A 17,977-nucleotide genomic window follows, 5' to 3' on the forward strand; every position below is an offset into this window, starting at 1 on the left:
AAACATTGTAAATAGATATAAATTTAATAAAGAGGAAGTTTCTTCATTCAGGGCCCTTTTTGAAAGCAGACTGTTGAACTAAAATTAAAGGTTTTTTTTTAAGTTCTTTCAACTTTGTTTATTTTTCAAATATATGTACATTTATCATTACCTGGGTACAAAATCATAGAATGATACAGCATAAAAGGAGAGCATTCAGCCCTTCGGGTATGCAACATTAACATGAGCATCAACGCTGCCAGATTCCAGGATGCAAGTAAAACTCACTGACTGAAGTTTAGTTTCAAAACAAAACTCACATGAAGTTCCCTACAAGTCTGGTGTTCAGATGATCAGCTCTGTTTTTGAGTGGGGTGCCTGCAAATTTACATCATGTAAAGTTAGACACCGAGGGATAAATTCCCCCTATTTCTTTTACTGTGGAGTGGACGTACTGGCCTGGTGGAAAAGTACACGATGGAAAAGTGTAAGGGAGGATTCTCCCCACATAATGGAGTCAACATATTTTCTGCCCCTTTAAATAAATCCTGGGGGAAAAAAAATCTTAGAATTGGCAGCTAACACCAGAATCTAGTGGAATAAGTCAGAGTTGCGATAACCATCCCAGCTCTTCTCCACCTCACATTGTCTGTTCACCTTTGGGGGCTAGAATCAGAAAATCTATCCCATATTACATCCATTTTTAATCTTTAAAGAGATAATCTTACTCTGTGTCCATGTGTTGTCAACACCTATCCTTTTAGGCAAATATTGTTTGGATGTCTAAACAGTCATTAATGTTAGATCCCCATGATATTCCAAGACAACGTTAAAGTTCTAATTCTCCTAATGTTTTAAGCTTTAAAAATAGAATTATGAAAGTGCACAAGGGAGAAGTGTTTTGTATCATAATCACTTCCCAGTAGAATATGGTTCCTCTTTAACGGTTGACATCTTTGTGTGGCTGCAAGGGAGATGAGATCAATTCCATAGAATCCAAAGTGACTGAGCCTGTCACTGATATTAACTGATTCACAAAATGGACCTCCACCTGAACTGAACTGTAAGGTCTCCATAGGAGTTGTTGTTGGGAATGATTTCCCTCTGTTTTCTCATCAGTTATGGAGCTGAGATATAGAAAATAAATACTTTGTATGAAATTCTATTTCTTTAAGCATATTAGTGCCAGTCATTGATTTCATTACAAGGGAAATCACCAAGGAGGTGTAGCAGCAGAAAACAATAATATATCAAGTAAAATGATGAATTGAGAGTATGAATCGTTCTTACTACATTGTTTTATTATAGCGCCCCTGATGGCTCATTGAGAGGTACATCGGCGTGAGCATGAGGTCCCAAGTTCAATGTCTACACTGTGCTGGGTTGCTGATCTCAGCAAGCCAAAAGTAGGCCTTAGTCTTGCTCTTGTTTCCATACAATTGGTTTAAACATACCTAATTTATCAAAGTCTTTTCTATTTCTTATATGTATATGTTTTCTATAATTAAAATGTTCTCTTGTTAAAAAGCATATTTAGGTCTTACCTTTTCAGCATATTAATGGGAGAAGTGATGCTGCTCCTTTGATTCAAATGGGAAGAGTGCTGCTGGAATGCTGGATTTTCATATTGGTCACAAGCGCACACACGCACACACGCACACTCGCACACACCCACTCTCACGCACTCTCACACACACACTCACTCACACACACTCACTCTCACACATACTCACTCTCACACACACACACTCACTCTCGCGTGTGCACTCTCACACACACTCTCTTGCACACACACACTCTCGCACACACACACTCTCTTGCACGCACACCCACTCACTCTCACACACGCACACTCGCACACACACTCTCGCACACACACACTCTCTTGCACACACACTCATTCTCACACACACACACTCTCGCACATGCACACACACTCTCGCATATACACACTCACACACACACACACTCATTCTCGCATGTGCACTCACACACACACTTTCTCGCACACATACTCTCTCGCACGCACACACACTCACTCTCACACACGCACACTCACACACCTACACTCTCGTACACACACACTCTCGCATACACACACTCTCTCGCACACACACACTCATTCTCACACACACACACTCTCGCACATGCACACACTCTCACGCACACACACACTCTCTCGCACACACACTCTCTCGCACACACACACTCTCACACACATGCACTCATTCTCACACACGCGCACTCACTCACACGCGCACACTCTCGCATACACACACTCTCGCACACAGACACTTTCTCACACACACACACACACACTCTCTCGCACACAAACACACTCTCTCGCACACACACACACACTCGCATGCACACTCTCGCACGCACACACGCACTCACTCTCACACACACTTATTCTCACATACGCACACTCAACTCTCACACGCACACTCACACGCACTCTCTCACACACACAAACACTCTCTCGCACACAAACACACACACACACACTCTCGCATGCACACTCTCCCATGCGCACACGCACTCACTCTCACACACACTTATTCTCACACACGCACACCCACTCTCACACGCTCACTCACACGCACTCTCTCACACACACACTCTCTCTCGCACACACACACTCACTCACACGCACTCACTCTCACACACACACTCACTGTCACACACGCTCACACACATACACACGAGCTCCTATACTCTCTCTCTCACTCACTCTCTCTCTCATCTCTCTCTCTCTCTTACACACACACTTTCTTACTCTCATCTCTCACACACTCTCTCACTCTCATTTCTCACACACATTCATCTCTCGCACATTCACTTACCTTCATCTCTCTCTCTCTCACATGCACGCATTCACTTCCGTCTCACATACCCTCTCAACATCTCACACTCACTCACTCTCAACTCTCACACTCACTCTCATCTCTCATCTCACACACTTGTACACACTTACTCTCATCTATCTTACACACTCGCTTCTCTCCAAGGCCCAGCCTCTGCTCCTTGCCTGAGGCCCATCCCCACTCCTTGCTCATCCTGATTTATACAATTTGAGTTTCGTGCTGTGTCCAATTCGTCCATTCATAGGCTGGATTCAGGAGAATAGATCAGCCATGTCTGCCGTGGAACCCCTGGGATGCTCCCACAGAACCCTTGGGTTCTACAGATCTCAGTTTGGAAACCTCTGAGCTAGATCACAACTGACCATCTACCTCAATGCTGTTTTCCTGCACTGCCCCCCATAACCTTTAATGTCGTTTGCATCTATAAATCCATATGTCATTGTCTTGAACGAACTGAATGACTGATAGTCTTGATACCATGAATATGTACTTGTTGAATTATCATTCCTGCAATCTATGACAAAGCTATTTGGAGCCTGGTCTGATTTCTTATCCAAAACTTACCTTGCAATAGTTTACTTAGTGTCAGTTATGGTACAATGACAAACCATCTCATTGGTGACATATTTGATCCACATGAATATGGAAGGAAAGGCTTCAATTACTAATAGATTATGACTGGAATATCACAATAATTCTTCATATTTAAATCAGATCACTGTGTTTGTGACTGTAAAATAATTGAAATGTTTGACTTCCGAAGGAGATTGTTTAGACCATTGGATGAATGTTTGTGCTTATCAATTTGAGTGTTGAGCTGGAATCAAAAACACATTACAACCTTTGACACCCAGTATTATCATTTCCACGTGAAAACACAAATTGGTTGCAAAATGAAACTCCTTCCAAACAGTCCCATCGGTGTGACATAGAAACTTAGAAATAGAAGCAGGAGTAGGCCATTTGGTCCTTTGAGCCCGCTCCACCATTCAATATGATCAAACGGATCCTCTATCTCAGCGCCATACTCCCACGCTCTCACAATACCACTTGATGCCTTTAGAGTCTAAAAACCTAATTCCTCCTTAAGGATATTCAGTGACTTGGCCTCCACGGCCTTCTGTGGTAGAGTATTCCACAGGTTCACTGCCCTCTGAGTGAAGATGTTTCTCCTCATGAAATTGTGTCCCCCTGATTTAGACACTACAGCCAGAGGAAACAGCATCCCTGCATCCAGCCTGTCCAGCCCTGTCAGAACTTTATACGTTTCAATGAGATCCCCTCTCATTCTTCGAAATTCCAATGAATAAAGGCCTCGTTGACCCAACCTTTCCTCATGAAAAAGGCCTGTCATCCAAGGAATTAACCTTTGCTGCACATCCTACATGGCAAGTATATCCTTTCTTAGATAAGGAGACCAAAACTGCACACAATACTCCAGATGTGGTCTCACAAAGGTCCTGTACATCTGCAGTGAGACATCCTCGCTCCTGCACTCAAAACTTTTTCACAAACTTGTTACAATGCAGAAGGAGACACTCAGCCCATTGTGTCTGCACCATCTCTCCAAATGAACATTTCATTTAGAACAAAGAACAAAGAACAATACAGCACAGGAACAGGCCCTTCGGCCCTCCAAGCCTGCGCCGCTCATATGCCCACTAGACCATTCTTTTGTATCCCTCTATTCCCAGTCTGTTCATGTGGCTATCTAGATAAGTCTTAAACGATCCCAGCATGTCCGCCTCAATCACCTTGCTTGGCAGTGCATTCCAGGCCCCCACCACCCTCTGTGTAAAATACGTCCCTCTGACATCTGCGTTGAACCTTGCCCCCCTCACCTTGAACCCGTGACCCCTTGTGTTCGTCACCTCCGACCTGGGAAAAAGCTTCCCACTGTTCACCCTATCTATGCCCTTCATAGTTTTATACACCTCTATTAGGTCGCCCCTCATCCTCCGTCTTTCCAGGGAGAACAACCCCAGGTCTGAAAATTGATAAATCTCCGGGCCCAGATGGGCTACATCCTAGAGTTCTAAAGGAGATAGCTGAAGAAATAGTGGAGGCGTTAGTTATGATCTTTCAAAAGTCACTGGAGTCAGGGAAAGTCCCAGAGGATTGGAAAATCGCTGTTGTAACCCCACTGTTCAAGAAGGGAACAAGAAAAAAGATGGAAAATTATAGGCCAATTAGCCTAACCTCAGTTGTTGGCAAAATTCTACAATCCATCGTGAAGGATGAGATTTCTAAATTCTTGGAAGTACAGGGTCGGATTAGGACAAGTCAGCATGGATTTAGTAAGGGGAGGTCGTGCCTGACAAACCTGTTAGAGTTCTTTGAAGAGATAACAAATAGGTTAGACCAAGGAGAGCCAATGGATGTTATCTATCTTGACTTCCAAAAGGCCTTTGACAAGGTGCCTCACGGGAGACTGCTGAGTAAAATAAGGGCCCATGGTATTCGAGGCAAGGTACTAACATGGATTGACGATTGGCTGTCAGACAGAAGGCAGAGAGTTGGGATAAAAGGTTCTTTCTCAGAATGGCAACCGGTGACAAGTGGTGTCCCGCAGGGTTCAGTGTTGGGGCCACAGCTGTTCTCTTTATATATTAACGATCTAGATGACAGGACTGGGGGCATTCTGGCCAAGTTTGCCGATGATACAAAGATAGGTGGAGGGGCAGGTAGTATTGAGGAGGTGGGGAGGCTGCAGAAAGATTTAGACAGTTTAGGAGAGTGGTCCAAGAAGTGGCTGATGAAATTCAACGTGGGCAAGTGCGAGGTCTTGCACTTTGGAAAAAAGAATAGAGGCATGGACTATTTTCTAAACGGTGACAAAATTCATAATGCTAAAGTGCAAAGGGACTTGGGAGTCCTAGTCCAGGATTCTCTAAAGGTAAACTTGCAGGTTGAGTCCGTAATTAAGAAAGCAAATGTAATGTTGTCATTTATCTCAAGAGGCTTGGAATATAAAAGCAGGGATGTACTTCTGAGGCTTTATAAAGCACTGGTTAGGCCCCATTTGGAGTACTGTGAGCAATTTTGGGCCCCACATCTCAGGAAGGACATACTGTGGAATTCATTGCCACAGAGGGCTGTGGAGGCCGAGACGTTGAGCGTCTTCAAGACAGAAATTGATAAATTCTTGATTTCTCGAGGAATTAAGGGCTATGGGGAGAGAGCGGGTAAATGGAGTTGAAATCAACCATGATTGAATGGTGGAGTGGACTCGATGGGCCGAATGGCCTTACTTCCGCTCCTATGTCTTATGGTCTTATACTGGCACTGGAGCGGGTCCAGCGGAGATTCACACGGATGATCCCGGGAATGGTAGGCCTGACATACGATGAACGTCTGAGGATCGTGGGATTGTATTCATTGGAGTTTAGGAGGTTGAGGGGAGATCTAATAGAAACTTACAAGATAATGAACGGCTTAGATAGGATGGACGTAGGGAAGTTGTTTCCATTAGCAGGGGAGACTAGGACGCGGGGGCACAGCCTTAGAATAAAAGGGAGTCACTTTAGAACAGAGATGAGGAGAAATTTCTTCAGCCAGAGAGTGGTAGGTCTGTGGAATTCATTGCCACAGAGGGCTGTGGAGGCCGAGACGTTAAGCGTCTTCAAGACAGAAATCGATAAATTCTTGATTTCTCGAGGAATTAAGGGCTATGGGGAGAGAGCGGGTAAATGGAGTTGAAATCAACCATGATTGAATGGTGGAGTGGACTCGATGGGCCGAATGGCCTTACTTCCGCTCCTATGTCTTATGGTCTTATGGTCTTTACCATGATTTAGTATCATTCTCCCTCCTCTTGACTACAATCCTGCACATTCTTCCTTTCCAGATTTTGTCTTTGATTAAACCCTGCCTCCACCACACTCTCAGGCACTGCATTCCAGGTCTTCACCACTCATTCCATGAAAAAGCTTTTTCTCATTGCTTTTGCTTTTTTGCCAATTATTTTAAACCTGTGTCCACTCGTTCTCAACCCTTCCCTGATTGGCAACAGTTTCTCCCTATCTACTTGTCCAGACCCCTCATGGTTTTAAATACCTTTGCCAAATCTCCTCTCTTCTCCAAGGGAAACAATCTTAACTTCTCCAATCTATCTTCATAACTGAAGTTCCTCATTCCCGGTAAACCCTGTCTGCACATTCTTCAATGACTTCACATCCTTCCTAAAGTGTGGCATTCAGAACTGGACGCAATCCTTCCAGCTGTTGGCAGGCTGAACAAGTGTCTTATACAAGTTCAACATAACCTCCTTTCTCTTGTACTCTATGCCCTGATTAATAAAGCTTAGAATACTCTATACTCGGGGAGGCAATGGGCCAGTGGTATTATCACTAGACTATTAATCCAGAAACTCATCTAATGTTCTGGGGACCTGGGTTTGCATCCTGCCATGGCAGATGGTGGAATTTGAATTCAATAAAAAAAATCCAGAATTAAGAATCTATGAAACGATTGTCGATTGTCGGGAAAACCCATCTGGTTCACTAATGTCCTTTTAGGGAAGGAAATCTGCTGTCTTTACCTGGTCTGGCCTACATGTAACTCCAGAGCCACAGCAATGTGGTTAACTTTCAACTGCCCTCCAAGGGCAACTACGATGGACAATAAATGCTGGAAAGCCAGCGACGCACATGTTCGATGAATGAGTTTTAAAAAAACACTTTCAACTTGTCCAAAAATTCCAATTTTTTATTCAATGCTTTATGCACATATGCACCCAGATCCCTCTGCACCTATACCCCCTTTAGAGTTGTACTCTTTATTTTATATTGTCTCCCTGTGTTCTTACTAGCAAAATTAATCACTTCACGTTTTTCTGCATTGAACGTCATCTGTCACAAGTCTGTCCATTCCACCAACTTGTCTGTCATTTTAAGGTTCCACACTATTCTCCTCACGGTGCTTCCATGTTTTGTATCATCCACAAATTTTGAAATTGTGCCCGGTACATCAATATCTAGATCATTAATATATATCAGGAAAATCAAGGGTTTCAACATCAACCCCTGGGTAACTCCAATAGAAATCTTCCTTGAGTATGAAAAACATCCATTAACCACTAATCTCTGTTGTCTGTCACTCAGTCAGTTTTGTATTCATGTTCCTTTTATTCCATGAGCTATAACTTTACTCACAAGTCTATTGTGCGGCGCTGTATCAAATGCCTTTTGGAAGTCCATGTACAGCACATCAACAGATTGCTCTCATCAATGACCACTTTCAAAGATTATTATTGCTTCTTCAGAAGAAATTAATCCTTTTCCCTCCTCCTATCTGCATGAGTGTCAAGTGTGAAAATGAAGATACTTTGTGCTCTAGACTCAAACCCACACAGTTGCGACAGTTGATTTGACTCTTGTGTTTTACAAATGGCAGGGAAATAAATTTTCATCTCATTAATTCAGGTTGAATTTAAACCCTCGGCCCAAAGAGAGAAGAAAAGTGTTCCAACTTATGAGGCACCTATCCCTTATAATAGGAGAGAATTTTTGTGTATCACCTTACTATTTATAAAGGTTCCAAATATATTACAAGACAAGTCAATATTTAATTATGATTATGAATAAATGGAGAGATTTCTTATCAATATCAATCTTGTTCATGGGTAAATTATCAAGGTTTGAGAGTATTAGAAATTCCAAGTGTGTTATCTGTGCTTCTAAACTACCTTGTGCCCTGCAATATGAGCTACAATAATCTTTCACTATTTATGCAGTGTTCAATATTTGAATATACAGAATTCCAAACTGAGCACTTCAAGTAATAAATGGACTCCTCATGTTGCAACATCTGATTCGTTTATCTGTATAGACTGTTCAGAAAATTGAGTGAAGCAGCTTGACACAGTCATTGCAGGCTTATCTTGGAGGACAAATATTTACCACAATGTGCAGCAGTGGCATTTTCAAGGGCATTAATCAGGAAACAAACAACAACAGTGCTTTCTTGTCAGAGATTTGGTGACGATTTCAGTCCTTTGCAACAATGAGATAATTGCAGCAACTGAACATTTAGCTTTGTCCTTTTTAATTTTCGCATTTAAGATGCCTGATTTTCCACATGAATTCATGTGCAGTTTCTTTTCTTTTTTCATGTACCTATGGAGTCTCAAAACATTTGCTTTGCTGCGGTGCGAACCAGTTTATGCTGGTTGTTAAATGTTGCCCACACTATGCATGTTCCATAATAGGGAAGAAGGATTGTTTATGTGGGTTTAATTCTTGAAGCAACGGGATAGAATAGACATAGTGTGCTACGAATTATTGTAGATAAATGCACATATTGGAGAGAGTCATGGAATCAAGCATCTCTTAACTAGGCTGACACTTCGCTACAGCACTAAGAGAATTCTGCATTCTTGGAAGTGCTTCCTTACAAATGGGATGTTAATCCAAAGCTGTTCAGGTGGATGCAAAATATTCTGATAATTTGAAGAATATTATGACATCTTCCTGATGTGAATGTCAACATTCCTCCATTAAATATCACCACTAAACACAGATCCCGTGATGATTCATTAATTTATCCACATTTAGGACCTAACTGTGTCAAAAAAATAACTGCAGTTTGCCTACATAACAAAAGCAGTACCATTTTAAAAGCAATCCATAGATTATAAAATACTTTGGGATTTCCTAAAGGCATGATAACATGCTATATAAATGCAATTCTTTCTTTCTATAACATATTCAAGAAAGATTGACTTACATTTATGTAATGTGCTTCACTTCTGATGGTTTTCCATGGTTAGCCTTAGCCAGCATCCTGTCGGGTGAGTGAGGCGATGTGGAATTTGGCATTCTTTCTGGGCCGTCATGCTCAAGAAAACGCTACATCCAAAGTTGTTAAATTTGGACATCAGAATTTAAGGCTCTTTTTCCCAGTAATTCAGACTTGGATCCAAACTTTAACCCGCCGAGTGGGCAGAATCCCACCATTCGAGTTCCCCATGCAGTCTTCTGAAGCTTGTTTCTTAAAGAATGTTTAATTTCTTGCTTTGGGTTACAAAAGTGGAATTTAGAAAAAATACATAGCTTTCCTGCGTCCAGTGGGTTAACCAGCCTCCCATCCGTTGACTCTGTCTACACTTCCCGTCACCTCGGCAAAGCAGCCAGCATTATTAAGGACCCCACGCACCCCGGACATTTTCTCTTCCTTTGGGAAAAAGATACAAAAGTCTGAGGTCACGTACCAACCGATTCAAGTACAGCTTCTTCCCTGCTACTGTCAGACTTTTAATGGACTTACCTCGCATTAAGTTGATCTTTCTCTACACCCCAGCTATGACTGTAACACTACATTCTGCACTCTCTCGTTTCCTTCTCTATGAACGGTATGTTTTGACTGTATACCGAGCAAGAAACAATACTTTTCACTGTATGTTAATACATGTGACAATAATAAATCAAATCAGATCAAAATCAAATCAAGATTTGAATAAAAACAAAATACTGGGAATGCTGGATATCAAAAATAAAACAGAAAAAGCTGGAAATACTCAGTTCTGTCAGCATATGTGGAGACAAAAACAAAGTTAAAGTTCAAAGTGAATTAGCTTTCTTCGGAATGCCCAGTGCTGATGTCTTCATAAGCTTATCTCTCTCCCCAGGAGTGACTTGGCTGGCTGAGTGTTTTCTCCTATTCTGTTTTTATTTAATATTTAAACAATTTGGTCAGGTGCAATCCTGCATCAAATCTCATTTTATATTTAAAGTTTGGTAAAAGGTATCCATTGGGTGCCTTGGTTTTCTTTTCCTGTTGAATTGCAACAAGAAGTTGACTATCTCAAGTCTTGCCCAGTGATTAGCCCAAGTTTTATGTGTAAGACAAAATTTTACAGCCCCATCTGCTGACTGGATCTTCCAGTCCCACTGGAAATCAATGGACTTTTGAATGGCTCACTGCATTTTACAGCCCTGCCCCGCCATGATTGGGCCTTTAAATTCCACCCACAGAGTCAGCAGTTCCCTAATTGTGTGTCTGAAAAGAGGGCCTTTTGGCTAAGATCAAGTGTAGTATGGAGAGGATGCTGCACTTGGTTGAGGTCATTGGGTTACATTGAAGCTTCATATGTTTCATATGAAGCAATTTTTAAAAGCAGCATCTCGGCCTTTTGGCTAAGATGCAAATGAGCCCAAGTCTTGGAGGAGGAACCTCCCCCTTCTCCAATCAGCTTGGCTCATGTAGATCGGGCCCAGGACAGGGTGGTTTGGTCGCTCGCCCTGTCTTGTCAGCCTGGATCTGAAATGTCTCAACTTGTTGAGACTCTGAATTGGATTTGATTTGATTGAATTGGAAAAGTATAAAAGTACAAGTTGGCATGATCATATTTTGTTGGAAAGTGAATTGAATGTAAGCGCACAATTGTGACCCATTACATGATGTGTCAGAAAATACATTTTTTTTCTGTATTCATGTTTCTGTTATTTGTCAGAAAACAGTTGATTGCAGAACTTGATCAAGATGAAAAGGATCAACTGAACGCTACACACCTCACACAGGAATACCAGGAGCTCTCAGAAGAGAACCACTCTCTGACTTCCTACCATTTACAGTGTAGAGAACATCTAGAGAAACTTCAGGTGCTACTGCAGCAGCAACAGGGATCTTCCTGACTCCAGGCATGTGGTGCTATATTTATGACAAACAAAACGCTGGAATAACTGCAGAATCTTCTTTGCAGATTCACAGAATCAATTGGAAGAGTTTGCAATAAGGAGAACAGAAGCCAATTTGGTAGTTCACTGATTTACTGGGAAGCTGATTCACAACATTGCTGTAGTTCTTTTTCCAGATGAGCTTTTCCTTTTATTTGTATACAGTATGTAGCAACATTTCGATTTGTTGGCATCAAAGAATACAATATGGAAAGAGGTTAAAAACCCCACAAGTTGTAAACATGCAAATATTAAATGCATCAATGTTTTTGATTTAAACAAATCGAATACATGAAAAATATTTTTTAAAAAAACAAAACATTTGTATAATCAAATAAATGCCGCTGATAAAGTATCGTATATATCATAACAGAATATTCTGTACTTAGTTCTTTAAAATTGAAATTTAATTAAATTTAAAACCTGCAGCTTCTTTTTAAATCAACAGTGCATGCATGCAACAAAAATGTGAAAGGCGTTTGCTTGAGATTTCAAAAACAATATTTGAAACCTATGAAGATTTTCTGAGCTATTTCTCTTTTCGTTTTTTAGTCCTTTGCAAATGAAAAACTGCACTTAAGATGGGTTAATCATGCAGGACATTTATATATGATATGCACCATAAGTTTCAATATTTACTCTGTCAGTCAATTAAGTACACAAGTGCAAATGGACAATTTATTCAGGTTATAATCTTGTAACATTTTTATACATACATAGTTAAGCAGTTTTTATGTTTTAATTTTTTGAGGATACTTGTAGCAATTCTCTACCATGTTTTACAAGGTGTAATCACATTTAGCATTTTTTCTATAGAAAGTGATATCTGGAGTATTTTCATTATTTTCCACTGCTAACTAAATCTTCTTTATGGAACTCCTCTCTTTCAATTGTTATTAGATGGAAAGGATATATTGTGAACGGCATAGGATGTTAAGTATTCAAAGAATTTATTAAGAGATTCAAAATTGGTCTCCGCTGTATCATTTGTGATAGTTGTACAGGTACCTACAATTTCAATAAAACTTGGGTGACATAACTTTTACAGGTCATTTATATAGAAGCCTAGATTTTCCAATTAGTTTCATCCAATAAGTTTTTGTAAAAGGGGCTGAACCAACTGGAATTAGGAACGAGATCAGTGCCATTGAATATCTGTGCCTTTAGTATCATGTCCAAATTCTTGTCCTTAAACAGCACCAGAACTGCTTGTCATATTGCGAATAAGGTCAAAATAACATCATGGTGTTACTCATACCAGTTCCCAGCATTCAGGCTAATATAGCACTGTAGCATTTATCCACCTGTATTAAATTCTACAAAGGGTGCAACATTGAAGTCACTTTAATCAACCCTGTGACAGGATTGGGAGGAATATTGGAAGCTTTTTTTCCCCCATCAATTTACTTATATTTTGTCCCTGTTGTCACTGAGGTTAGTCATGATGTGGAGATGCCGGCGTTGGACTGGGGTAAACACAGTAAGAAGTTTAACAACACCAGGTTAAAGTCCAACAGGTTTATTTGGTAGCAAAAGCTTGTGTGGCTTTTGCTACCAAATAAACCTGTTGGACTTTAACCTGGTGTTGTTAAACTTCTTACTGTGTCACTGAGGTTACCAGAGGTTTTTGTGGTAATTACTGCTGTTTCAAGATGAGAACCAACAAAGAGATGCTCACCCACCAGCTAGTAATCCCCACAACAGAACTTGCAGGTAGAGACGCACATATTCCCAATTGTCAGTGGAATTGTGACATAGAGATTTTGATTTACAAGGGGTGCCATTACCGCCTTGTGATGATGCATACTCCAAACTGATTTGTCGGCACAGCATTGCCAATGGCTGTCAAGGTAACAATGATCCTTAGTTTTTATGCTGCATAGAATCATAGAATCCCTACAGTGCAGAAGGAGGCCATTCGGCCCATTGAGCCTGCACTGACAACAATCCCACTCAGGTCCTATCCCTGTAACCCCACGTTTTTACCCTGCTAGCCCCCCTGACACTAAAGGGCAATTTAGCATGGCCAATCCACCTAACCCGCACATCTTTGCACTGTGGGAGGAAACCAGAGCACCCGGAGCAAACCCACGCAGACACGGGGAGAATATGCAAACTCCACTCAGACAGTGAGCCGAGGCCGGAATTGAACCTGATCCCTGGCGCTGTGAGGCAGCAGTGCGAACCACTGCCACCGTGCCATCCTTTGCACATTGATTACAGGTTACCACTCAAAACCTCTGCAACATAAGTCAAACAGTTGAATGTAGTTATTCAGAGCAAGTGACAGATTGTCTTGTTTGCTCCAGCAAGCGATTTAATCTCCTTTACGTAGGCAACTAACAGTAGTATGAGAGGGCTGTACAATTTTGGAAATTTTACAAATTTGGAAAGATCTAGGTGATTACAGATTGCAGACAGGTGACCCAGGTATGCAGCAGCCAGAGTGCACACAGATTTTATTCATCTACTTTTTGCCTGACACCCCCCACCCCGCCCCCACCAAGTGACAGAGAGCAGGTTGTGAACTTTTAGCTCTCGTCTTGCAGCTTACCTGTATGTTGCCTTGTAAAGCCTCTGAAGATTGAGGTGGCAATGATTTACTGGCAGTTGTGTCCTCAGAAGGTCCAGCTATTGGCAGAGTTGCTTCTGTATGTGTGGCCTGGTCCTGTGTACCTTCTGACATATATGCAGAAATAGCACCATCACCTGTGCTTACTCCAGCAGTGCTCCTATTAATGGGCATTGCTTCCCCATGACAATTGACTGGTTTGGTATCAGGCCATTCATATGATCAGTGAACAAAGCTTTCTTATTTGTCACATTTTGACCCATGTGGATTTCAAAGGCCCAATTAAAGAAAAACAACTCTTCACCAGATGGTAGAGCAACCTTGTGATCAGCCACCCCATTGGGAAGCAGCAATAGGTATTGGGCCTCATTAATGTGCCCGTGGCTGACTTCAAGATCTCAATGACCAGGAAATCGCAGGAAGCAGCCACCCAACTCTTGCCTATCAGAGGCTGTTGCCTCCTCCCAACTAGAGGAATATTCGAGGATGGGTCAGCTATGAGGAGAGTCCAAGCAGGCATGGCATACACACCCCATTTTTGGGGTTCAGAGAAAGTAAATATTTAGATGGAGAGGCCTCAGCTGATCCTGTGTGCATTAGCTTCAGATGCAGGAAGCTTACAGCTTGTTTTCCACTTGGTCCAAAATTTATATGACACTCAGGTATTCAGAATTTCAGCAAATCCCAAATATGAATTTCATTGTGTGCAGCAGGTAAGCGTCCCGTTCCCCTTCATCTCATTCCTGGCACCCAGCTGGAGCTGTTCAGGGATATAAAACCTCCGTCCTTATATTTCTAAAGAGGGCTGGCTCGTCTCCAAAACTGCAAATCATCAGGCCTGCCCTTTGAACTGCTGATCATTAAATCCTGCAGCAATGCCTGATTCCTGACTCAGCAGAGGGGTTAACCCATATTATAATAATGTGACTAATTCCAAAAGTAGTTACACATTCAGTGCACTGAAGGGATGGCAGGGCCCTTCTGATTAAGCTAACAGCTGGTCATAAACTTCTGGATGAAATATTAAACACTTATCTCCTCAGGAGTAATTTTCAATTAGGAAATTTTTGATACCTGCTTATTCTCTGAGACTTAATTAAAAGATTTTTGGTCTGGTCATGTAGTTGCCACTCATTGTACATATTTATATTTGTTGACTGGCAAGACTTTTTAAATGATTGTTTTCTTCGCTGTCACTGCTGTTAAAAGGGTGAGGTGGTGAAGAATTTTTGAATTATGATTTGAGGTAGCAAACATACAGGTCTGCTAATGTGTATACAATAAACATACAATAAACATCCTAAATTGTTCAAACGCAGTATTTTAATTATTCTTCTATTAGGAACACACCTTGCATCTTTCTCTACACCCGAGCTATGACTGTAACACTACATTCTGCACTCTCTCCTTTCCTTCTCTAAGTATGGTATGCTTTGTATAGCATGCAAGAAACAATACTTTTCACTGTATATTAATACATGTGACAATAATGAATCAAATCAAATCATTTCAAGTTTTATTTTTAAATCATGTACCTACGAAATGCTCAACAGAAAAGCCTTGTCACAGAAAGTTACACTGTTTGCATTGGTCCTGGAACATATGGCAACATTTACACTTTATCTCCAATACAAACTGACCATATTTTCAGTCTGTAAAATTGGGCACATGTGTAACCTGCTAATTAAACAGAAAGATAGAATTTGAGTTTGACTTCTTCTCCTTCAGATGAAGCAAGGAACCAGAGTGGTAATGACTGGATAATCTAGTTTTTTTTGGTGATGTTAATTGCTCTTGTTTGAAGTAATGCCATGGGGTCATTCACCCAAGCAGGCAGATAGGACCATGATTTGACATTTCATCTGAAGCCAAACTTCTGATAGTGGAGCATTCACTCACTCCAGCACTGGCTTTGGTTCACTTTGTGTTCAAGTCCTGGAGTTTGACTTGAACCCAGCACCTTGCGATTCAGAGGCATGAGTGCTACCAACTGAGCCGAGGCTGACACAGATGAAGAGTTAGCACAGAGGAGATGGAAGTTGAGTGTTTCCAATAGTTAAGGGGTCAAGACCAATGTGCCAGAGACACAAGATTAAATATAAAAGTGGGCAGCAAAGATTTCTTCATGCATGGCAGGATTGTGGAAAATTCACTTCAGCAGTTAATAGTTCATGTCAAAATTATGCCAACGTTCAAGATTAGGTTGGATAGTTGAATGAACAAAAAGTGGTTACAGGAATATGGGTAGAGGGTGCATGAATGTGATTAGATCTATTCACTCACTTGGAGGGTCACTGCTGACATGGACTGATTGGACCATTAAGTCTGTTTCTGTGGTGTAACTTGTATGCATTTCCAGGTCACTTTGGAAAGGATTGGTGTAACCAGATGACTGTTCCTTTAAACAGCATTTGACCTAGTTTTCTAACATTTAGTGTAATTTTAATAAGAGAATATAATTTTAATCAGGAGGGAACAGGTATAAGAGACAAAGTAAATTGATTAATATAAAATCAGCGTATGTTTTTTACATAACTATTTTAAGATGAAGTAGTTCTGCAATACCTTTCGCTCCTGGGCATAACCTTCTGATTTTGCATTCCCAGTGAGGAGACAAGATGATTGGAGGGATAGCTGAAATTTGACAGGGCCTTTTGGAGTAGACAAAGAAGTGGTGGTGAGTAGAAGTCCAACATAATCAGATGGTTTCTGTTTCGGGTATAATGGCAGCCGTCCTCATCGGTTCTTGTCTTAATAAGAGGGTTGGAAACGGCAGCCGACAGGCAGCCTCCCTCATGGCAGTCACATGATTATAGTAAGTCAGTGGTACACTTAGTAAGATCACATTTCCATCACCCAAACATCCTCTTTGACGTGTTAATAAAAAAGATACAAACTTTTCCTTTTGCCTAGCAAACAAAAGACACATTTGCATGCACAATCCTGTGTGAGTGTTACCCAAGTTACCCACTATTCTCGTGCATTACCAACTGTTTGTTCTACAAGCCAGTCTCTACACATGCATTGCACACACACTGCAGAGTTTTCCCATCCTGCCTGTGGCGGTTTTTTAATGGGGAGCAGAGAATCCAGTGGCAGACAAAAAGTTGGAAACCCACTGGCATGAAAACAATTTGTAACTCTCTCGATGATGGGTTAATGGCAGATCCAACTTGTGGTGTGAATGCCATTGGCAGTCATTAATATCTCATGAATGCTCATAAAGATACTGCCTACTGGAATCTCATCATGCCTTCCAATATTGTATCATAGAACATAGAAAAACTACAGCACAAACAGGCCCTTCGGCCCACAAGTTGCGCCGGTCATGTCCCTACCTACCTAGGCTTATATATAGGCTTACCTATAACCCTCAATCCTATTAAGTCCCATGTATCTCATCCAGAAGTCTCTTAAAAGGCCCTATCGAGTTTGCCTCCACCACCACTGACGGCAGCCAATTCCACTCACCCACCACCCTCTGAGTGAAAAACTTACCCCTGACATCTCCTTTGTACCTACTCCCCAGCACCTTAAACCTGTGTCCTCTCGTAGCAGCCATTTCAGCCCTGGGAAAAAGCCTCCGAGAATCCACCCGATCTATACCTCTCAACATCTTGTACACCTCTATCAGGTCACCTCTCATCCTTTGTCCCTCCAAGGAGAAAAGACCGAGCTCCCTCAGCCTATCCTCATAAGGCATGCCAACCAATCCAGGCAACATCCTTGTAAATCTTCTCTGCACCCTTTCAATCATTTCCACATCCCTCCTGTAATGAGACGACCAGAACTGAGCACAGTACTCCAAGTGGGGTCTGACGAGGGTCTTATAAAGCTGCATCATTATCTCCCGACTCCTAAACTCAATCCCTCGATTGATGAAG

The 17,977-nt window shown here is 41.5% G+C and overlaps 1 protein-coding gene across 5 annotated transcripts in view; it reads left to right on the plus strand.

The window, feature by feature from the left end:
- The window catches only part of map3k7cl (map3k7 C-terminal like), a 97,114-nt gene extending 84,445 nt beyond the window's left edge, over positions 1-12,669 (plus strand). For all 5 annotated transcript variants that reach the window (XM_078232490.1, XM_078232486.1, XM_078232488.1 and 2 more), the window contains one exon: positions 11,299-12,669. In XM_078232490.1, the coding sequence (XP_078088616.1) occupies positions 11,299-11,479 (181 nt within the window). In that variant the 3' untranslated portion in view covers positions 11,480-12,669. The remainder of the gene's footprint in view (positions 1-11,298) is intronic.
- The last annotated feature ends 5,308 nt before the right edge of the window (positions 12,670-17,977 follow it).

The sequence above is a fragment of the Mustelus asterias genome, chromosome 17 (genome assembly GCF_964213995.1).
Source record: "Mustelus asterias chromosome 17, sMusAst1.hap1.1, whole genome shotgun sequence".
Classification (NCBI taxonomy): Eukaryota; Metazoa; Chordata; class Chondrichthyes; order Carcharhiniformes; family Triakidae; genus Mustelus; species Mustelus asterias.